This window comes from Acanthochromis polyacanthus, chromosome 8, assembly GCF_021347895.1.
Source record: "Acanthochromis polyacanthus isolate Apoly-LR-REF ecotype Palm Island chromosome 8, KAUST_Apoly_ChrSc, whole genome shotgun sequence".
Classification (NCBI taxonomy): Eukaryota; Metazoa; Chordata; class Actinopteri; family Pomacentridae; genus Acanthochromis; species Acanthochromis polyacanthus.
Genome location: NC_067120.1, coordinates 7,567,853 through 7,591,400, shown reverse-complemented (window position 1 = coordinate 7,591,400; position 23,548 = coordinate 7,567,853). Strand labels below are relative to the sequence as shown.

The 23,548-nt window shown below is 40.5% G+C and overlaps 1 protein-coding gene and 1 long non-coding RNA gene across 2 annotated transcripts; both read left to right on the top strand.

Annotated features, from left to right (window-relative positions):
• The first annotated feature begins 361 nt into the window (after window positions 1-361).
• On the top strand, window positions 362-23,442 carry ush1c (Usher syndrome 1C). The gene is made up of 20 exons (XM_022213751.2): window positions 362-456; window positions 2,194-2,261; window positions 4,094-4,237; window positions 4,342-4,480; window positions 5,933-6,041; window positions 6,205-6,229; window positions 7,041-7,098; window positions 7,181-7,369; window positions 7,467-7,526; window positions 7,943-7,999; window positions 11,709-11,851; window positions 13,572-13,637; window positions 13,723-13,871; window positions 14,056-14,111; window positions 20,290-20,331; window positions 20,874-20,927; window positions 21,036-21,135; window positions 21,701-21,810; window positions 21,981-22,036; window positions 23,061-23,442. The coding sequence occupies exons 1-20, from the start codon at window positions 421-423 to the stop codon at window positions 23,071-23,073; spliced, it is 1,674 nt and encodes a 557-aa protein (XP_022069443.2). The 5' UTR covers window positions 362-420; the 3' UTR covers window positions 23,074-23,442.
• Window positions 16,294-20,283, top strand: LOC127535267 (uncharacterized). Its single transcript, XR_007944117.1, has 3 exons — window positions 16,294-16,479; window positions 16,887-16,940; window positions 17,123-20,283. It is a non-coding gene; the product is annotated as an uncharacterized LOC127535267 (long non-coding RNA).
• Window positions 23,443-23,548: the final 106 nt, after the last annotated feature.

Below are 23,548 nucleotides of genomic sequence, written 5' to 3'. Positions count from 1 at the left end.
GTAACTCAAAAACACACAGTGTGTACAGTTATTTTGAGTCATTTAGGGTGTTTTATTTTACTGCAATAAAACTTAGAGCCAAACTATGGTTATTCCGCCAAATGTCGGCAGTTTAGTCACATTGGCAAGTTAGCACAAGTTAAAACGGTCATCCTTTCAAAATAAAGGTCTAAAGTTAAAATTTGAGGCAACAATGAAGCACACAGAATTATTTTTGTAAGAATAAAATGCTGTTTTAAATGTCAAAATTACCCACAATTTACGACCAAAACTACTTTATGCTCATTAATACACGTCAAACAATAAAAATAAAACCATAACCGGAAGCGGTGGTGTTACTACGATCAATTGACGCAGTGACTCCGTCAAGTAAAGTCAAACTTCACCGACACCGCTTCGTTTTTCTACCGTCTCTCAACGATGGAGCGAAAAGTTGCTCGGGAATTTAGGCACAAGGTAGGATAAAACATTTTGCTGTTCGGACTTTGATGGAATATTCGTTAAATGATTCTTTTATTTATCTACCTGGCTGTCACCTCGCCGGCTCAGGTGTTTGTCCGGTGGGATGTTGCGCAGACAGAGGCCTACCTGACAGTCCCATGAAAAGAAACAACAGCTAAAATTAGTCAAGAATTGTTTTTAAAAGGCTTGTTTTAAAAGAGTAACCCCAGCATATAAATTAGTAAAGGTCTAATGGACTGTCATAATCACCGTACCACGAATTATATCGTTAAAAACCACAATAAGGATAGTAAACATTATTTTAGTTGCTAAAACGTGAAAACAAATGCTTCTCAAAATGGCTGTACTGTGGTTTTACTCTTCCCATAATTGTTCTAATTATGGCACAGCATTTTTAAAGTTATGAACCTAGTTTTAGACATTTCTGGATCTTCCTTTTTTCATTTAAAGCTTTAAAAAAAGAGGCTGTCGATTTTTTTTGTATATTTTATTCCCAGGTTTGATACGTGTTTTTGCTTGGGGAAAACGACACACATCCAACAACACAACATGTTCCATGGACAGTAACTAAAAGGGTTGATTAAATGTTATTTGGATTTATGATGTGAAGTGAATTAACTCATATTATACTCTGATTTGTGTGGTTTGTGTTGGTATATTACGACACTAGGTAAAGATAACTATGAGCAGAAGATAACAGAGGAAGGGAACCTGATATGTTCAGATCACCACTCAGCCATCTGTGCTGCAGGCAGGCGAGCAGGTCCCTTACTGTAGGCTCCTCAACAAAGGGCAACTCGGCATTCGATAATGTGTTGGATATGAGCAGCTGAGCGGAAGAGATGGGACAATTTAGGGGTTTAATTAGAAGCTGAGGGGACGACACGACACAATCAGGCTTTGTTTCTGCTGGAGACCTTATCATAGTCATTGAAGCTGTGTTTTTTGAAGTGTTTGTGCCTGTTTTAGTGTCCTGATTCGCTCAGAAAATTTGGATTTTTGTGTTGCGTTCACTGTGTTTGTTATCTGACTGATGAGTGATCTCCAGCCTTTTTGGTTTATGGTGTCAAAGTCTACATGTAGTTCAATCTGCAGGTGTGGCTGACTGTGTCTCAGAAACATTTATGACCGCCATAAAAACCATGTCACACACACCCTACGTATGTCACTCTGGTGACCTGCCTTCACTTTAACCCCAACATAAAATGAGCCACAAATGTCAGAATACTTTTGTACACATGTGTTTGGACTCTATGATTGTTTAAGATGAGTGGTGTGCGTGTGAATGTTGGGTGTGAATGCACATCTCTGTTTGTGTCTGAGATGTAAGGTGACACTGCTGACCTTCCTGCTGCAGCCTCTCCTAAGCCCATTATTCTCTCCCAGCGGTTTGATGGTTAGACAAGAGTAGCCCTTTACACCTGCTGTAGCGCGAGGAGCCTCATCATCCCAAAGACGAGCTTCAAACGAGCTTTTTACCTTGATATAAAAAAAAAAAAAACTCTGGTCAGGATCGAGCCTCTTAAAGTTAAAGCAAAATGTGCTACATCAGTGATTGGCCGAAGCGTTTCCTCAAAACCATCCTGCTGCAGCTGAGCCGTCATCAGGTTTGTATGGGCCGGATGGCATGGGTCGCCCCCTGTAGCGCTGACAGGACCACAGCAGAGGTACGGCGTCTGTCGCTGGACTTATTAAAGAAGGATGGCACCAGATGTTTGTGTTGTCTTGCAGGTGGAGTTGCTGATCGAGAATGAAGCAGAGAAGGACTACCTGTACGATGTCCTCCGCATGTATCACAAGTGAGTACAGTCTGTCGCTGCTCGCCGTGTGTGTGTGTGTGTGCGCTGTGTACTTCTGTTTATGTGCATGTCCTTATATATTAATGTGACTAAAATGCTATTTAATAGATTGTGTCTTTTAATTGTGTGACTTTGAATTGAAAGTGATAAAACTGGTTGCTTGTGGAGCCAGTTTTTTGACATGTCACCCTTACATTTTCCAAATATTTATAAAAACGATAGTAAAATCTTGGAAAATGCCCACTTTTTCTGGAATTAGTTATTGTACCTGATGCCGGAATTAGTTCCACCTTCTCTCTAGCTTTTAGCATGTTCGTAGTTAAATTTTGTTGCACAGAGACCTCCAGTTCAAACTGTGCTCTCCATCGTGGTTTCTGATAACAGCCTGGTGATACAGGCCTGTGGAGGTGGGTGGACTGGAAGCAGAAAGAGGGGGGGCCTCCAGGTCTAGGTTTCAATTAATCTTTGTACAGAGGCAGAGCCCTGTGGCCCCATTGGTTAAGCCTCTGATCAGTTTCCGCTGCGCTCCGACAAGCCTGGCCAGTTATCAACAAAAGCTCTTTTTATGCCCAACCTCCATAAGGGGGCTAAAATGGCACGTATAAATAATTCAACAAGGAGGCCACATGGATAGATTTTGTACAATAGCTTCTACATTGCTTCTTTAATTGCTGTTTTAATTGCCCTTTGTCTTCTGTCATTGGATTGTGTTTTCCATCAGCATTTAAATATTATACTTGTACTGCAGTTTAACACATTAATGGAATATAAATTGAGATCTTTGGAGTCCTTTGTGGCTCCAGAGGGAGCTGTGCTAAAGTATGGAAATTAAAAAGATCTTAGCGTGTGACCTCCAGCTGATCATGTTTGCTTGAGATTGCAGCATCCACGGCTAATACTCTTCCAACAACAGGTTGACTTGTGGGTAATGTAGGTGCCAAACTGTGACAAGAAAAAAGAATATGTGGAATAAGAAAAACTCTGAGAGTGCTGCATTGATTTAGGTTCATATTTTGTGTTCACTTTGAGTCTGGCATGTTTTGGTTGATCTTGTGGCTGATTATTATAACTTAAATGGGTTGACAGATTAATAGACTTTCCAACTAATATACCCAATATTCATTTTACTCATTTTCTAATAATAATAATAATAATAATTTTATTTATATATGTAAATTTGCCCGTAGGTGTGAGTGCGACTGTGATTGTTTGTTCTGCTTTAAGCTACTGTATTTTTTTTAAGTTATTCTCTTGTTTTTCACTGTGAATCACATTGGTCACCCTTTGGGCTGTTTTAAAGGGAATTAGAAATAAACTCTGATTGACTGATTGATTGACTGATATAGCACCCTTGAGAACAGTGTTCACAATGGTTCCTCTAGACTGATATTTTTATTAAATTAGAATAACCTTTGCATCACAACTTCAGATCACATAATTATCAACAAACTAGTAACAGTAGCAAGAAAATGGACATGGTTGATAAATCTACATTAAGCTATCAGGTGTAATTTCCATTGTTACTGTGCTAGATTTCATACGATGTGTTGTTGCTCAATGCAGTCACAAGTCCATTTAATTTTAGCTCATTTAATTTAGAAATGTGTATCATATTGAAATTTATTGGCTGATTAGGAACCTTTTTTTACATCCCCTAATGGTGATTTAGCACGTATTTCTCTGCAAAACTCTGTTTCTTGTAACGTAAACTCACACATTCTCACACTGTGGTCTTTTTTTTAAGGTTACCTTTCACCTTTTTGTATCTGCCTGAAGTAGGAGACAGTGTAGATCGATGTCAAACTGACATTAATCACCTCTGACTCTCTCAGGTCGATGGACTTGCCAGTGCTGGTGGGAGACCTGAAGCTGGTGATAAACGAACCAAAGCGCCTCGGCCTGTTTGACGCCATCCGCCCTCTCATCCCGCTCAAGCACCAGATGGAGTATGACCTGCTCACCCCTAAGAGGTCCCGGTGAGTATGACGTGGCATTTTTTGAATCTTTGTTTTCATACTGACACCATACTATATTATCCATATCTCATACATCCTGTTTTACATTTTTCTTTGTCCCGCAGGAAGCTGAAAGAGGTTCGTCTGGATCGGACACATCGGGACGGTCTGGGTCTGAGCGTCCGAGGAGGGCTGGAGTTCGGCTCTGGTCTTTATATATCACAGATTGTCAAAGACGGACAAGCAGACAATGTTGGCCTTCAGGTATGTACATATGAGTCCCAAGTAATGTTTTCTTTTTGTGTCTACAACACAAAACAGATCTTATCTTCAGTACAATATAAGCTATTCATATGTAGGATCATTATTTTGTCTTTAAAGCAGCAGATAACATTGGATATTACTAATTTTAATAAAATATACAATACTGTTTCTATTCAGCTATCGAGTATACGTGTGTATTTTAATAAACCATGTTTCATTTGTGGATTTTTGTTGTTTAACATACGTGTATTTATTAATGTGTATATTTTGCAGGTTGACATCGCTGTGTTTGTACCATTGCGTTGGTCAAATTGTCTTTTTTTGTGATCTGTGTCAGTGTTGGTGTCATAATACCAGAATCCACTAGGTGGGGTAAAGCACCATATTTGATAAAAATGTCAGTCAACACCATTTGTCTGTCACTGCTTTGTTCAGATTTATCTTATATAAAAGAGATTGCTCACTCCTGTCATGATAGAATAACTTAAGTGATGTTGTAATCCAGATCAGACTAAAGACCCTCTGATCTTCATATTTAGTGTTGGATACAGACTGACAATAAGCCTCATAATGACACCTCATGCTCACAGGCATATTAATATAGCTATCCATTATCAGTGCAAAATATGGCGGGTGACTTTAAATGAGTTCTATTGCTGGTGTCAGTTACTTTGTTAAACTATTAGCATTTGGATAGAAACTAAGCAGAAGTAAAGAAAATGCCTAATAATAGTGAAATACTAAATGTCAACGGCTGGATAACAAAGTCACCAATGGCTCTGATGTCCACACAAGTCAGGTTTCCACGATGGAAGTAAGGTGGATATTTTACATTGAGTGTGAGTTATTTGAATAATTCTGAATTTATCTGGTAAAAATATGAGCATCAGTAAAGCACAACATGAACTGAAATGATAAGGTACAGCATTTTTACCTACTTTTGAGCCCAGTTTTTAAAACGAGAGTAGATATTTGCCCTGAGCATCCCTGCTGAGAGTAGAAATAACACAAGGAGCGATGTTGTCAGGAGAAAACAACCTGGATCAGAGCCATAAGACAAGTTCAAGTGTGATAGTAGGACTGTGGTGTCTATAGGCAGCGCAGATGTAATAGGATTTTTTTTTTTTCACAAGAATATAGAGTTGGAATCGTTATTTTTGCAAAATATTGTTATTTTTCAGGTGTACACTGTAAAACCAGCCTTAGTGTTGTGGACACTGAAGTATAAATACTAAATGTTTGACTGTAAATCAGTTCATCTAAGAAAAGCGTCACCTACAGGACCTAAACATTAAATTGTAAATGGATCACACAACCAGCAGGTCAAACTGTGTACAGTATGTTCAGCAGACTTGAATGTAAATGTAGGAGTAACAAACCTCATCTGGGATTCAACTTGATGTAATAAAATTGAATGTGTAATCTGTAATCTCCTCTCTTGTTGATTTATAGGTTGGCGATGAGATTGTGCGCATCAACGGGTACTCCATCTCCTCCTGTATTCACGAGGAGGTCATCAGTCTCATCAAGACCAAGAAGATTGTGTCACTCAAAGTTCGGCGTACGTCAAACTCAACAGTAGTAACATGATAGACGAGCATAGATAGATAGATACTTTATTAATCCAGAGGGTAATTCAAGGACATAACGCTGAATGAAGTTTAATATCAGTTATGTATATATAATATATAATTGTTTTACGTTGATATTTTTTTTCTGTGCAGATGTGGGCATGATCCCAGTAAAAAGGTAAGACATTAACTTTTACTCTGTTTACTGTTGTTCCACAAAAAACAGTTTTACTGCTTTACTCTGAAGCACAGAGGTGTCTTGCCCAGAACTGACTTGTAAACAAAATTAAATCAGTGCTGATATAACCCTAATGCCACGTTAATGAGTAGAAGACTGAACAAAAATTACTGTCTCCTGCAGGCGACCAACAATAATTCTTGTTCTGGCAACTCTGATCCTAAATATAGTGAAAGAGTAAAAGCATGTTTATGTGTGAAAATGCTACAAGTCCTGTTAGCATTGGTGTTATTTTGGCTTTGTCCGCCATTGCACAAAGTTGTCTCACGCAAACAAAGGAGCTATCAGCACACACACAAACATCACAATCCAAAACCTCAGTTTTCACTGTTTGCACACTTCAAATAGCTGCTGACTGTGCTTCCCTTCAAGGGGATTTCCAAAAAGTCTGTTTTCAGTGGCCTGTATGTGGACAAAAGGCCAAAATGCACATAAAAAGCTATATTTTAAGTAATACCCACGTACGTGTGCATGAAGCATAGCGTACATAGCAACAGAAAACATCTTGGTGAACCTAAACAATTCCTTATAAGGCTCCAAACCCTCTTCATATGGTCACTCTTTGACCTCTTATGTAAAGCTCTTGTTGTTTAGCACGCACTTGTAATGTCTACTGGAAACAATGGTTAAGCTTTAAATGACAATACATAAGCAGACAAATGAATATGAAAGAGAATCATTATGAATAAACGATAAAGAATAAGTTTCACATTGACAGAATAATTCTCATTGTGTTTTCTCATTTCTGCAGCTCATCAGATGAACCCCTCAAGTGGCAGTTTGTCGACCAGTTTGTGTCTGAGTCAGGGGTAAGAGATGGATTTAGTTCTTCCTGCATTAGTGTTTGCTCAGCAGCCAGCTCACACATCTTGTCTTTTTGTTCCGTCCCAGGAGAAAAAGAGCAGCGTAGCAGGTTTGGCATCCATCGGAGGGAAGGAGATTAAGGAGAAGAAGGTTTTCCTCAGTCTTGTGGGCACTAAGGGTATGGGCATCAGCATCTCCAGCGGTCCAACCCAGAAACCTGGTATCTACATCACTAATGTAAAGCCGGGATCTCTTTCTGCAGAAGTTGGACTTGAGGTGATTTCTAAAAATATTTAAAAAATGACCTTCACGCCTCTGACATTCATGAAACTTCCTGCTGTGAACTTAATCTGTGTCTCAAATTAAAACATAGGTGGGAGACCAGATTGTGGAGGTGAACGGAGTGGATTTCACCAACTTGGACCACATTGAGGTAAATTTTCATAAATAATGGCAGCTAGAGTACAAACATTCATTCTGTCCTTATATATACAAAAAAGGGCTGTAGCGCCATGAAAGAATGTGTCTTAAATTCTGCCTCTGATGCCAGGAGAAGTTGAGCCTCCCATCACTGCCGGTGTTTGTCCTCGGCTTAACTCACTGAGCTGCAGAACAAATCTTTCCTGCGGCTGATGAAGGAAACAAAGCTTGCAGTATTTAGCAGTGTTTTCCTGGAGTTGTGGATAATTCACACCCCAATAAATACACATAACACTTGCTTCTCAAAATGAATTCATTCTATTCTCTCTCATTCTTTCAAACAGATGGTTATTATTCTAGTTGTCATTTTGTCAATAATTGTTTTTAAATGTTAAGATTATTTAACATCATCTATTTTTGTATTTCCAGGCTGTGAGAGTCCTGAAGAGCAGCAGGAGTCTGACTATCACAGTTCTGACAGGAGCTGTAAGTACACTCTAATGGCAATTTTTCTCATGTAACTCTTATCCAGTAACTAGAATTCACTTACAGTCACAGCATTTAACACCAGAGATTAAATGCTTATATTTGCATATGAGACTCTTAATTCTTTGAAATAATAATTCTGGATCAAGTGACAGGTTTATTTTAAATGTGGAGTGTTTGAAGGTAAAATCATTCCCACAGATAAGGGGTGAAATAAATAATAATAAATCACAAAGAACCAGATGACTTTCATGGGTGATGCTGGTGATTGTTGTGATGGAAATACAAAACTGCGCACATAAAATGGCTAGAATTGTTGCATATATTGTGGCTGGCATAATAAGGTAATGTTTGATAAGAAGAAACCTTGAATCTGGATAGAATCTGATTAAGTTCCTTTGAGAAAATGTGTTTCTGTCAGAAAGTAAAACCGTTAAGGGATCATCAGTCATTGATGCTGAAACACCAAACTTCTGTTTCCGCTCCTTTGCATTCCTGCGTTGCAAAGAGTAATGTGGCTGTTTGTTTTGGAGACATCGCATTAGCTATCCTGTGCCTCGGCCCGGCTGTCTGCTGGAGCAACGTTTATCATCAGTCAAGTCGCTCGGCAGGTTGTTTGCTCCGGGACTCAGCGCTGAAGACTTTGTAACGGAGACAAGCCGTCCCCTCTTATTTACTGTCTTCCTTGGTGGCTGCCTGATGCATTTATCTATGAATAGACTTTTGTCTGGACGAGTATAAACAGCGAACTCTGCAAGTAGTAGAACTGTTTTATTGGCTTTTGTACCTGCATATACAGTAGAATCCAAACAAACACATTGGAATTGTCATATTTTCATGTAAACATGGAAATAATCAGAAGGTTAGAAACAACTTAATACACAAGACGTTTTGACATGTAACAGGAAGAAGAAATATTTAAGGCTCTGCCAATTAGTGACATTGAATCCTTTGTAGTAAAATCATGTTTCCTTGAGATGTATCCTTTCACTGAAGCAGCATTCAGATGACACTTGTGATCTATAATCTATTTAATACGTATTCAGTTATATTAACTTGCATCTATTGTTCATCAGTTGTAAATATGACTGTGACTCAAGTTTCTAGCTGGATATTGCTCACTCAGTAGCATTGCAACAGTGGGAAACACAGCATGAGAGCTGAGGGAACGCGTCAGAAGTCAAATTATTATTCAAGGCAAAGAGCAGCTTTCTTAGCGTCAAGTCATGACTGGAATGAAAGACTTCCAGGTGGGCAGTGTGTGAAACTGTAAAACACTCTGCAGAATCTGGAATAGCTACATTCAAAGCACAATTAGACAGACCTCAAGTTTCAGAAGATTAGTACATTCAGCTCCAGTCAGTAAAAGTCAAAAGAAGGCTGTCTCGGAGTGGTGTAGTGAGTGAGTGGCGTCTCTAAACCACTTCTGAGGAGGGAGAACAAGACCAAACAACCTGGTGGGCTGAGAAATGCCAGGATTTCACGGTGGATGATGAATCCGATTTTGGGAATTATGGCAATAACAGAAGGGTGTATACACACGTGGACAAAATTGTTGGTATCCCTCAGTTAAAGAAGGAAAAACCCACAATTCTCACTGAAATCACTTGAAACTCACAAAAGTAACAATAAATAAAAATTTATTGAAAATTAAATAATCAAAAACAGCCATTACTTTTGAATTGTTGATTAACATAATTATTTAAAAAAATAAACTAATGAAACAGGCCTGGACAAAAATGATGGTACTTCTATAAAAGATTGAAAACTATTTGACCAGAGTGACATGATTAACTCAGGTGTGTCATTTAATTGACATCACAGGTATTTCCAAACTCATAATCAGTCAGTCTGCCTATTTAAAGGGAGACAAGTAGTCACCCTGCTGTTTGGTGAAAAGGTGTGTACCACACTGAACATGGACAACAGAAAGCGAAGGAGAGAATTGTCCCAGGACATCCGAAAAAAAATTATAGACAAACATCTTAAAGGTAAAGGCTATAAGACCATCTCTAAACAGCTTGAAGTTCCTGTGACAACAGTGGCTCATATTATTCAGAAGTTCAAGACCCACGGGACAGTAGCCAACCTCCCTGGACGTGGCCGCAAGAGGAAAATTGATGACAAATTGAAGAGACGGATCGTTGGAATTGTATCCAAAGAGCCCAGAGCAACCTCCAAAGAAATTAAAGGTGAACTCCAAGGCCAAGGTACATCAGTGTCAGATCGCACCATTCGTCGTTGTTTGAGCCAAAGTGGACTCCATGGGAGACGACCAAGGAGGACACCACTGCTGAAAAAAACTCATAAAAAAGCCAGACTGGAATTTGCAAAAATGCATGTTGACAAGCCACAAAGCTTCTGGGAGAATGTCCTTTGGCCAGATGAGACCAAACTGGAGCTTTTTGGTAAGGCACATCAACTCTATGTTCATAGACTCAAAAACCAAGCATACGAAGAAAAGAACACTGTCCCTACGGTGAAACATGGAGGAGGCTCAGTAATGTTTTGGGGCTGCTTTGCTGCATCTGGCACAGGGTGTCTTGAAAGTGTGCAAGGTACGATGAAATCTGAAGACTATCAAGGCATTCTGGAGAGAAATGTGCTGCCTAGTGTCAGAAAGCTTGGTCTCAGTCGCAGGTCATGGGTCTTCCAACAGGACAACGATCCAAAACACACAGCCAAAAACACCCAAGAATGGCTGAGAGAAAAGCGTTGGACTATTCTAAAGTGGCCTTCTATGAGCCCAGATCTGAATCCCATTGAACATATGTGGAAGGAGCTGAAACATGCCATTTGGAGAAGACACCCATCAAACCTGAGACAACTGGAGCTGTTTGCTCATGAGGAGTGGGCCAAAATACCTGTTGACAGCTGCAGAACGCTCATTGACAAATACAGAAATCGTTTAATTGCAGTGATTGCCTCAAAAGGTTGTGCAACAAAATATTAAGTTATGGGTACCATCATTTTTGTCCAGCCCTATTTCATTAGTTTGTTTTTTTTAAATAATTATGTTAATCAACAATTCAAAAGTGATGGCTGATTTTGATTATTTAATTTTCAATAAATTTTTATTTATTGTTACTTTTGTGAGTTTCAAGTGATTTCAGTGAGAATTGTGGGTTTTTCCTTCTTTAACTGAGGGGTACCAACAATTTTGTCCACGTGTGTATAAGGAGATGAGCAGGAGGAAGAAAGGTCCAGCATCGCATCAAACCCACAGTTGTGCTGAGGAAATCAAAATGTGTGTTTTTGAACTGCTGATTGATTCATGCTGAAGGATAAGGACCCCAAGTATTCCTCAAAGCTTTGACTTGAAGACCAAAGAGAGTTTCTGTGATAAACTGTGCTCCACAAACTTGTAGAGTTCATGCTGCTCCAACGAGATTCAACTTTTCAGAAAAAATTTTAAGGTGATGTTATAAAATGGAATGATAAAATTTTACTTGAAACCAAAACAAATGTAAAAAGGACACATCTGGAAGAACTCCACTGAATATAATAATCACATGCCATTTATAGAAGTTGCTTACATGCTAAACATGAGCTCCAAAGAAGTTATGACAAAAACTGATGTCTCACATCTCTCCCTGGTCTGGGGGGCTGGTTTGGACTTGCCTGCCAGTCTCCAGAGCCCAAAAAAAGTTTGAGGACCCCTGCTGCACATCATGCTTTTCCCTGATTATCGTCGCTGTCGTCCTCTCAGGGCAGCGAGCTGTTTGTGACAGACGAGGAGCGTCTGGCGGTGGAGGCCCGCAGGGAGCTGGACCGGCAGGAGCTGATGCACCAGAAGAGGGTGGCACTGGAGACCAACAGAATCATTAAAGAGCAGCAGGAGAAGGAGAGACAGTGAGTGAACGGCACACAGCTTGGAATTAACCTTGACTTGACACGAGACACACAAATCTTAGCAGTGTGCGAGCTGACATGTGGGAGTTAGTCTGCTTTGTAATGCATCATGCTGAATCCACACTAGTTAGTAAGGTTGGTACTTATTACTTTGATCTGACTCGGTTCAAAAAGACGTTGTCACTCGACATTTAGATCACAATTTATTACAGTAAATATCCACAGGGGAAGGTCCTATTAATGTTGTTGCTCAGATATTTTTATAAGATCATTATAGAAACATGAAAGTTTCTGCTTGTACCACTGAACCAAAAAACGACACTAAAAAAACTCCGTAAAGCTAAAGAGCATGAGATATGCAGATTTGGGTGATGATATATTCTTTGATTGAGTTCTCCCTCAACTTTATGGAGTGTTTAAATATCTCAGCTAAAGTGTTGGTTTAATAGCCCTCTAATTTATTCTGTTGGTGCACTTTCAGCACTCTCATCTCTTCTTTCCAAAGTGCAAGAAATCAGCAAGCTGAAGAAAGAGGGACTTAGATGGATGTAAACCATGACTCTTAATGAATAGTGATGTTGCTTAGTGTCTTCTGAATGTGTAAATAAGGAGCTGTTTACTAAAATATGACGTATAAAAAAGTCATTATTACCCTGTTTAGACTGTTTTGGGTTCAAAGCCAAAAGATGGATGCCAGGAAGATGAATTTGAGCTGATAGAGTATTTCTGTTGAGTGCGTTTAATCCAGAAAAAAGGCTTGGCAAGTAATAAGTCAATAAATGCCTGTTTTTTTTGTGGTGGTTGTTTTTAAATCTGTAGGCTGCTAACATTTTAAGAAATATCAGGTAACAGATGACTGATGCCGTTTAATTATCATCATTTCAAGATGTCATTTTTCTTTGTGCTCACAGTGATCATTTTGCACAATCATACAAAATGTGCCTAAAATTATGTGGATGGAAATATTTTTAAACCGCAGGTTGTATGAAGTTTATTGAGGTATTATTGTAAGATGAGACCTCAATAGTTTCATGACCAGCAAGTCACTGCATTTACCTGAAGTCAAGAACATTAACAAAACACAAAGCAGGAAACCTAAAAGTCTGGAAAAATCTGGAAAAACAAACATTAATATGATACTTCTTTCAAATGCTGTTACTTTTTAACTTATGAGGGGAAAAAAAATTAACAGTATTTGTTGCAGGTGCAAAGAGCAATGCAGTCAGACGTAGCTGAACATAATTCGCTCTCAGAAAAAGATAAAAGCAACAAATGGGTGCAACCATCAGTTTTATGGGGTCAAGAAGAGACTTACTGTCATCCTCTAATGACAAATGTGTTGACTTTCATTCCCTTGATGTTTTCCTAAAGTCTTTGTGTATTTTAGAGGCGGTCTCCACCATCATCCATCACTTAGCTTAGCTTGTGTTGCTCAGCTGTTACATCATCGCACAGATTTATGTTCACTTTACTAAATCACTTGCAGATTTCTCAGCCACTTATAAATTCAGAGGACACACTCGATTTTGTCAGCGCTCGGATGCCAGCAACATCTGGGGATGAATTATGTGGCTGCATATCATGTGTTGCAGGGTTGACACTAATAGCAGCCGTAAACTGGATTAAAGTCGTATATCTCGTGTCGATAGCTCTGTACACTAGCATGTTGTGTAGAATGAGCTTTATGTTTACACCTGTGTGTTTACAATGTGTTTCGCAGGAGGAAGATGGAGATCTCTCAGAAAGCTGCAGAGGAAGAGGAGCGCTACAAGAAGGAGATGGAAAAGTACACAAATAGTTTTCATTTTCACTGGCCGTGAAGTGCTTCTTCGGTGTTGTTTTAACTTCTGTGAACTATCTTCCACCTCTAGTATCGAGGCTGTGGAGAAGAAACACAACAGAGAGTGGGAGGAGGACTGGGGAACCAAAGACAGGCCCAAAAGCCCCAAGAGTCCAAGGAGTCGGTCTCCTGCTCCACCTGAGAGGAAATCCACCCCGACTCCAAAAGCCAAGAGTTCTCGTAAGGACACACGACACAGTCTTCTCCCCTCAAACGCATGAATTCTCTGTTTGCTTCTGTTCTGTATCTCACTCGTGTTTCACCTCATTTACCTTTTTTCTCTGCATGCTTTCTGTCTGTCTTTCTGCCACTGCTGTGTGCTGTGCTGGCTGCCTTTTTTTTTTTTTTTGGCCTCTCCTCTAAGTTTTTGAAGCCAGCTCCTTCACAGAGGAAGACGAGGATGAGGAGCAGGACGGAGAAGTGAGTGTGAAGCCTGAGCTGTCAATGTCACAGCAAGCGCAATGTATCCAAAAACAAGTGCCAGATTTCCTTTGACAACCAAAATATGACCACAGGAGGCTGCTTAAACAATTCTTACTTCAGGTATTTAAATTATATTATCACTAGAAGCTGCTGAAAGTCAAATGTGGAGAAATAATTCCAGCTCCGGCACTCTTAAAAAGCTGTTTGCATTTTTAATTTTGAGTGCGCTGTTGTGGTTATTCAGAGTACCTGAATGGAATTTATTCCTTTTTTCTCTTTGAGTGCTGTGTTGTGGCTCCTTTTTTGTGCTTGTTTGGATCCAGTGTGTGTGACTGTGTTTAATGTTTGGTTTTAATTGACCTATGTTCATCTCCATTCTTAGCGTTTGGCTGGTTTTATCGATATGAGGGGAAACTGCCATCAATGCGCAAGGTACTGTCAGCTGTGTGAGCTCAGTTTGCTGTGAGAAAACAAGAAAAGTTTGGTTTTTAACAAGTCCTTACATCATCTTCATAAAGTTTCAGTTGCAAATTTGAAGATCTGACCTTTTGTCCTTAGATTTATTTACAGAATGGAAGCTGTTTTGTGGTTTGTTTGTTTTTTATCATACGCTGTGTGGTGCCACTCGCTGTTCTTGCACGTCACGGTGTCCAGTTTGAGTTGGCAGATTTGTCTGTCCCTTGCTATTTTATTTTGATAACGCCTCAGAAGGGAGAAAAGAAGAAGAAAAAGAAGAAAACGTCCAACACAGACACGCTGCAGGAGCAGAGGAAAAGCAAGAAGGAGATGGAGTTTGAGCTGAAACTCGCCAAAGAGAAAGAGGAGATGCATGAACGAGAGAAGCAGCTTAAGATCAACCGCCTGGTTCAGGAGGTATGAAAAGAGGAGGGATCAAAAAGCAAACACCGCGTTCAAGTGGATGTCATGCAATATTCATATATGTGTTGCAGTTTTTTTTTCTCCACTGCAGCCCTGTTGTGTGCTTTGGTTACCTGATAGCTGAGCAGAAATGAACTGATGACTCTTGTTGTCTGATGCTGCTCGGCTCTACCTCTGCACCAGGTCTCAGAGACGGAGAGGGAGGATCTAGAGGAATCAGAAAAAGTGCAACACTGGGTTGAACGTCTTTGTCAGACTCGGTTGGAGCAGATTTCTTGTGTGGAGAACGAAACCCCAGAGGTACAGAGTGAGGCCTCCTCTGTCAGAACCTCTCCAGCAGTTGTTGTTCCATATAATATTTTACAGTCATAAGTCTTTTTTTTACCATTGCAAGGAAGAAAATGGAGCTCTAAGGGCATGATAGTAATTCAGTTCTACAATAATGTTCAACAAAATGTGAATGATGAAGAGCAAGTCCCCTGGCACAAAGCTTAGTTGGTTATTTGTTTGTGTAATACATATTTATGCTTAGAATTGATGGGACTGTTTGATATTCAGTAGTGCACTTTGAGTTCAGCCATTTGCATGAAACAAAGGGCAAGCAGGTTATATAAAAGTGGAAATTGCACCATGATTTTAGGCATATTGCCACTCATTTGACTTTTAGATTTCATGATTTACCCCCCCCCCCCAAAAAAAAAAAAGCTCTTAAACCAGTAAAAATTAGTTTGACCCCCCTGGTTTAAACACTTTGTGAGGCTATTTGTAGCTGGAATTAACCCTTGCAGTGAAACATCTCTTCTGTTATTATGACTTTAAGCTCTCCCCACCGCTCTCTCCTGCCTCTGAGCCGAAGGTGAAGCGTTTCCCCGGCGGCCTCCACCTGGCCACCACCGACCTGGACGACATTAATCTGGACGAGGTGGACCAGAGCCTGAAGGGTCCTCTGAAGAGACTGGCCCCCACCCAGCCCAGCACCAGCCACCCTCCTCCTCCCTTGCCTCTCCCCCCACCCTCCTCCAAACTGAACCCTACCATCCCGCACTACTCCCCGCCTTCCTCTCGAGCGTCCCCCCACCGCCGACCTCCCTCTCCGCCCAGCGCCAGGAAACCTCCCTCCACCACGTCTACTTTAGCCAACAGGGGGCGCCGGCCTCGCCCTCAGCCTCACCCTTCTTCCCAACCCCTTCGCCCACCTTCCTCCTCGCGGCCTCCTTCGTCCCCTCAGCCGGCTCCACGGCCTCCTCCACCGCCACCCCCTCCGCCTCCTCCACCCCCTCCGCCTCCCCCGCCTCCCCCACCGCCACAGCACTCCGAGGAGCGAGTGGGCACCCTCAGAGGGTACCGCCAGCATCACCAGCATCACCTCCAGCATCCTCCCAGTCCTCCAGAGCACAGGAGTGAATGGGAGGCGGGCGGATATCTCCCCAGAGGAGGGATTTATTCGTCCAACACCAGTGAAATGTCCTACCCCTCTAGTCCAAAGGTTAGAGTTCCTCCTGTGAGAAACACGATGAGTTTTTCCTGTCTTTAAGTCTTTTAGAGGGGTTGACTCTGAGAGTTTTTAGTTGCAAATTGTGGCTCTTCTTGATGCATATGTTGGTCTGCATGTTGTGCATTGGGATGTTTTATGCATGAACTTAGAGCAATACAGCGTATGCATGGCTGACCTGAGCTGCTGGTTTTTACTGATGTGGGATGTTGCATGTTTGTAGTGCACAGAGGTGTGAAAGTAGGGTGGTATAGTTTGTCAGGTTTGCTTCTGAAACTTCAGTCGTGTTGTGATATTTCAGAAAATGAGTGGGTCTGTTTGTGTGGGTTGGACCGATATTCCTGCAGTTCTCTGTATGTTCCAAGGGGTTGAAAGATTTATTGTATGCCACTGTGGTGCAGGTGATGAGAAACGCATCCCATGCCAGTCGTATTTCCAATTCGAGCAGTCCCCTGGTGAGTGTCTTCCTGTAAAAATGTCAGCATTTGCAGTCGCCTTTGTGTTTTTTTTTGTTAAATGTTGAGCTGTAAGTTGTACAATCCCATCAGAAGAAGATATTTTTTCTTTGAAATCACCTGACATTTCAATACAAACCTTTACTCAGCTGTTGCTTGGAAACCTGTACTTTCACCGATAGCAACTAGCTCCCAGTCCCCCCAACCAGAGGCGTCAGACGGCCCCTGTCATGTCCAAACCCGTGATGCTGCCTCAGTCGCAGACCCACCGACCAGATCCACACAGACCTGCTCTCCGTTCTGATGGCCTGGTATGAAACACACCGCACAGCAATTATCGACATCCTCCTGAATCCACCTTAACACACTCCTAAAGCATCCCACACTCTGTGCAAACATTTGGCTGAAGCATTAATCTTCCCCTGATGTTCAAGTTTCCAGCCATCATGGGCTTTTGTATTGTATTATGCATGTGACCACTTCTTGTCCTTGCCAGAAACTCTAACAAAACCAGCCAGACTATTTATTTCTCAAGCTTTGTTTACTTAAGACGTGTCAACTGAGCAATTCTCTTTTACATTAACCATCTGCCTTACTCAGTATAGTTATAGTGACACCTGATGATCACACACTTCTACCTCTGCAGCTGGAGGTAGAAATCCATACCACCTATGGTACCCTTAGCCAGAGATGCAATTAATCATTCACCTTCGTCGTGGCACATTCTGCCCTGATCGAATGAGTTCACAAACTGGGGAATAATTCCGCTCACGCCTTTGTTATTGATGTTTTTGGATACACCAAACGTGACTGGATTTGAAGCTGAATTACACACTTCGGCATGAAGGAAACATGCTGTTTAATGATCTTTTGTCACATCTGCTGCAGTATATTCTCACTGTGATGAACCATCTCCTGTAGTATCTGTGCTGAGCTTCAGTTCTAGTCTGTCACTTTATTTTTTCCTTGAATAATCTAAAATGAGTGAAAAGTCTATTTTTCTTAGTGTCAACAAATTCAATTTTAGAAACAACAATTAATTGATCTATTTCCAAGTTTTGTCTCTGTAAGACACAACATAAAAGTGACCCATCTTGCCTAGATTCCAAGTCCCCACAAAAACAGTTATAACATTTAATCACCACTCCAATAGACGAATTCAGCTTCAGTGTGCCAAAGCAATTAACAAAGCTATCTAAAGAAATGCAACAAGATAACCTAACCAAAAACTACAAATCCAGTATGTCACCTCTGTGTTTAGAACAAACAGGAGGAATGACAGGCCTCCCTCTGAGATTCCATCAGAGCACCAAATCCACCCAGATGGCAAAAGCTGCAGGTGGAGGTGCAGGATGCAGGTGTGGCTGGTTGGTAGATGAGTGATTCCTCTGCACTGCGACAGCGCCATATTGGCTGCTTATATTCTCGGCGGTCATCGGTCAGGAACCAGTCATCACCTGTGCCTGCACACCTCAATTAACACACAATCTGTCTGACTATAGACTGTACAGTCTAAACACCTGATGCATCTATACGTCCGATATAGGAAAAGACAACAGACTCGTACCATTTTTCTCTGACATGCTCAACATTCTTGTTTATACATTTCTAATTTCTTTGTTAGAGTCATAAACACTGTTGCTCATTTTAGGAGTTTGCCAATCATACTATCCCACTGAATAAATGTGTAGATGTCAGTAGTCTGCAACAAATACACTTTTAGGCCACATTTGTTTTCTATTGCTTTGTTTTATGTTTTTTAAGAACTCCGATCTTTGAATCTTCCTTGAATAGAAATGTGTTTTTTTTCTTGGAATTTGTTCGTAAAATAATTCCTCATGACCTCCGATTTAACTCCTGTGGACATTTTCTGATATTGATTTTATTTCACAGCTACTTATTTATTAGAATAGTCTGTGTGCTTACCAAGAGTAGTTTACCATAGCGATGCAACAAATGGATTTTCAGTGGAAAATTAATCGATAAATATTACCATAATCAAAACCTTTTTTTTTTTTCACGCAACAAAGGTCAAATCTTGCATGGCTCCAGATTTCTGGTTTTCTTGGTTTTATATTCTAGTAAGCTAAATATCTTTGGATTTTGACATAGAAAAGACAGTTGGCTTCACTAGGATGAAATTTAATAAAGAGATTTATTCAAAAAAAACAATGGATCTTGAAAATAATTGTGAGTCTCCAACCAGGGAGGGCAACAGTGCAGAGCTGTTAAACCTGGTCTTTGGTTTCCATTGTAATATGCAGAAAACTGTTGAAATTGGGTCTTTATGAAAGCCTGATCTTGTGTTTCAGCCTCCAGAAATGCTGAAACGGATGGTGCCTTTCAACTCGTCTTTTAAATCAAACAACAAAGGACAAGTAATCCATCCCTCTCCCATCAGCTGATCTGAGTGCTTTTCTGCTTTTATCTTTATTTTCTTTGTCTCCGTGTTAGCACTCAGGTTTGCTGGGGATCAGCTGGAGCCTCAGTGATCCTTTAGTTTCATCATCTAGCCTCTCTGTTGGCTGCATCGCTGCCTTTTGATGCAGTTGTGGTGCTTACACATGACTGAGCTTTGATTGATTTTGAGCAGACAGTAGTACTGTGTGGGAATGCATGTTGAACTGTTTTGGAGATGAGTTTACATTATTACTAACAACAGGTGGTTTGACATCAAGAGCTGTTCTGTAACGTCTCATTTAAGTCTCCAAGTGGTTGTAAACTATCTGTCTACAGGAAAGGGTTTCAGTTCGCTGAATTTTGTTAGATTCATCTATTATTCTAAATGCCACATCCGTTAAATGGTTTTCGGTGATGCAGCTGCTGGCTCCAGACACAATAAATATAAACAAATGTCACAAATGAGTTAATTTTTTATGTCCAACTTTGAGCATCTGCATACAACAGGAAGTGAACTGTTAGATTAATGTGTGTTTATCCTGCAGGGAGAAAAATGTCTCTGACTCATCATAGCTGAACGAATGTGGTGTTCTTTCTCTGAAAGCTTTGTTCTGTTTCCTTCACCTTCACGTGGAATGAAATAGCTGTCCTGTTAGGAATGATTTGTGTGTGTGTGTGTGTGTGTGTGGTGTGTTATTGTGACTTATTCTAGGTGTGAGTCTTTAAAAGCCATCGTGCTTTTTGAAATAATGACCACGAGCGTCTCCATGGTTTCCCTTCATTAAAAGCAGCATTAGGCCTTAACACAGAACTGATTGTCAAAGAAAATCTGAGCAGCACTTCATGCAGTGACCTGTAACACTCTAGTGATCACAGAGATGTTGTGCTTCTTCACTTTATGCTGATATGTTGATCAGGGGTCATGACCTGCTTGTTGATTCTTTTTCAGGGATTTCAGAAACACGTGGAAGACTTTGACCCCTACTCCATGGTATTGTATGCTGCATCTTGTTAGAAACACTGGAAGTACAGTCAAAATGTGGAAATTCAAAAGAGAACGCGCACCGAACATGTCTGAGATCCAACCAGGAATGAAAACAAAATTTGCCTGCTACTGCACAACCATCATTTAACCACAATATCTGGTGTTTCTGAAGATTACAAAATGTTTTGAACTAGAGATTTCAATTGGAGATTTCTCATTAACTGAATTAACTTCAGTTACAGTACAGCTAAAGTAGCTGCTTACTGCTAGCTAGTCAGTTATAATATATTTGCTTAAATAAAATGAATTTCTGTGCCTATGTTCCTAAAAATCTATAATGTCTTTAGAAATACGAACCTTTTCCAAGCAGCAGTCCTCTGTTTATTCATGTGTCCATGATTTATAACCCCTGCAGTGTCATTTTTGGAGCTAAGCATGGCTTTATGTATATTCAGAGAGCAGGAGGCCATGCTTTAAGTTATTTCGCTACTTAATATGCAGCCACAGTTATATTGTGCTTTCATCTTCAGTTCTCTCTTTGTTTCTAGTTCTCTGCAGACCAGATAGCCGGCCGAGATGTGAGACTGCTCAGAATCAAAAAGGTAGAGACAAATTTCCCTTCAGATGCATCATTGATAAGAGGAATCTCTTTTATACTTCAGGAACGTTAAAACATGACTGCTGATGGGTTTTTTTCTATCCATCTTGAGGCTGGACAGCTGGACTTGGCTCTGGAGGGGGGAGCAGACTCTCCTTTGGGGAAGTTGGTGGTGTCTTCGGTGTACGATGGCGGTGCTGCCGATAAACACGGTCAGCTCGATTTTCATTTTTTAACTTTGACAGTTAAAGTCCGTGAAAACTTCAGAAAGACTTCATAAGACACACATAATAGCAGTATGAGTATTCAAATATTTTATCATTTACCAAGCCATGATTAAGTATGCATCATTAAATAATAATTTTCTTGTTAATATCGGCTTATAAAACTTTTTTCTACCTCTCCAAGTGGGAAAAAAAATGCTGTCTCATTTACACCCACTTTCCAATAATGCTTTAATATTTTATTCACCTCATTTATTTTGGAGAACACAGGCTAAATAGATGAAACACATCTTAGTATAACACAACAAAGTTCAGCTGCGTTACACAAACCAAGCTTACACAAGAAAAAGCAAACATAAAAAAATCAGTGAAGGCAGAAATGATCTCAGGACTGTTGTATTATGTCGGTGCAGCTGCTAGTTTTGTTTACGTCCCATTCAACATTGTATAAATGCGAGTCATACTGTGTCAAAATGTGCTTGTATTTATGCTTCATTATCCCCCCAGTGTTTCTGATGGTTGGCAGTTAAATGTCTCTGTTGTGTGTTTGTAGGTGGGATTGTTCCCGGGGACGAACTCATGGCGGTTAATGGGAAGATTCTGATCGACGCTACGCTGACTGAGGGACAGAACTCTCTGGCTCGAGCCTGGAATAGTGGAGGGGTAGGAGTCGGACACGAAATGAAATTAAAAACAAACATTATTCACCTGAGCAGCTACATCAACGCTGTGCCTCGGTGATTCTAATTAAACCTCATGTTATAGACTCAGGCTGCTGGGATTTGTGTTTTTGTTGATTCAGTCATTAGCAAAATAAGTGTTTTTCCCTTCAGGATTGGATCGATGTTGTGATCGCCATGTCCCCTCCGAAGGATTACGAAGACGAAGTGTAAGCATTCCAGCTTCTATTATTTATTTAAATGCAGCATTTCGGTGCTTTTTATGTGGAAAGCTAACAATGAATTATTGAAATAATGAGTAGTTTACGGTTTGTGGCTGGTGTATCTGTGTGTTGCATGTGTATGCAGCCCTAAGTCAGCATCAGTCAGTCCCACTGTGAACAGAAAGGGGTTTGAAGGCAGTGCAACTCTGTACAGACATGGCTACCTGCTTCAGCACTAGCCTCCCTCGTCCCGGTAATCCATTTAGTCTTCAGACCTCCTCTTCTTCGCTGCCCGTCAGAGGGGATGTTTGGTGTGGTTTTGCTTTTTTTGTTCTTTAGGACATGTGACAGTCTCCCTGTCAATCAGAAGAAACCAGAGAATGTCGGCTACTTTCACGGAACATAAAAGGGACGTTTTTTCTTTTTTTTTTGCATTTAAAATTCCGCCTCAAGGCAACATGTACACTCTTTAGCGACACAGCCGCGCTATTTGAGTGAAGACATTTAGAACTAATGCGATCAGTGACCCGTCCCACCGTATATCTGCCAAATCCCCACCCAGTGTGCCATATATAAACGCGTATGTACATGTGTGGCCTCTGTGGTATTGTCCCATGCTGTCAGGTCATGGTCGCTTGTAAAAGCAGCGTAGGGCTTCTGCCAGCCTTCAGCAGTTGTTCTGATTGATGTTGTTCTGCGGGACTGTTACATGTTCTGAAACTTAACATGGTCCTGGTGTTGGATCAGGATTGTTTTTGAGGTTGATGTGTTTAAAAATGCCCAAAAAATGACAAATGGAAGGATGAGAATGTTGTATTTTCAGATTATCTTATGTTTCTGTATTCCACCTGCATGTATGTTGGTCTGTTGTGCAGTGATTTAAACAAGCACAGAATAATGCAGCTGTTGTTTCAGTCTACATTTCATAGCAGTTGAACTACAGTAGCTTTTAATGTTTGTCTTTGTACAGTTGAAAGTAAATCTGACAGAATGACAAGTTTCTGATCGATTCCTCTCTCTTCTCTTGCAGGACGTTCTTCTAGTCTCATCTACAATCTGCCAAGAAAACCAGACCGATTAAGAAGAAGCTTTTCATTTCTGATACGTCAAAGATTCTCTGCCTCCGTACTCACAACAACACACATTCACCCATAAACACACAAGTTTTCTCTGAGTTTTTGTTCTTGTTGCTCTTTAAGATTGAGCTTCAGCAAATCTGTTCTTTGTGTCTTTTATTTTCATCTCCTCTGTCAAAGCTAGTAATGATCAACCTCAGGTAGACACACAATCTTTTCTTAGATCTGTCAGTGTAAGAATGAAAAATTAGTCGAAACAGGCAAATTGTAATTAGTATCACCTCCTCAATCTGCTTTTTCAAAGTCGAATAAAGAGCAGCTCAGATGAGAAATGGGGTTCTGTTGTGTGTGCTGGTTCTCTGATGTTTCTGCTTCCTTACGTAAACTTTATTTTACAGGTTAGAGACGCAGTGAGACAGGCATCCTAAAGTAGCATTTTCAA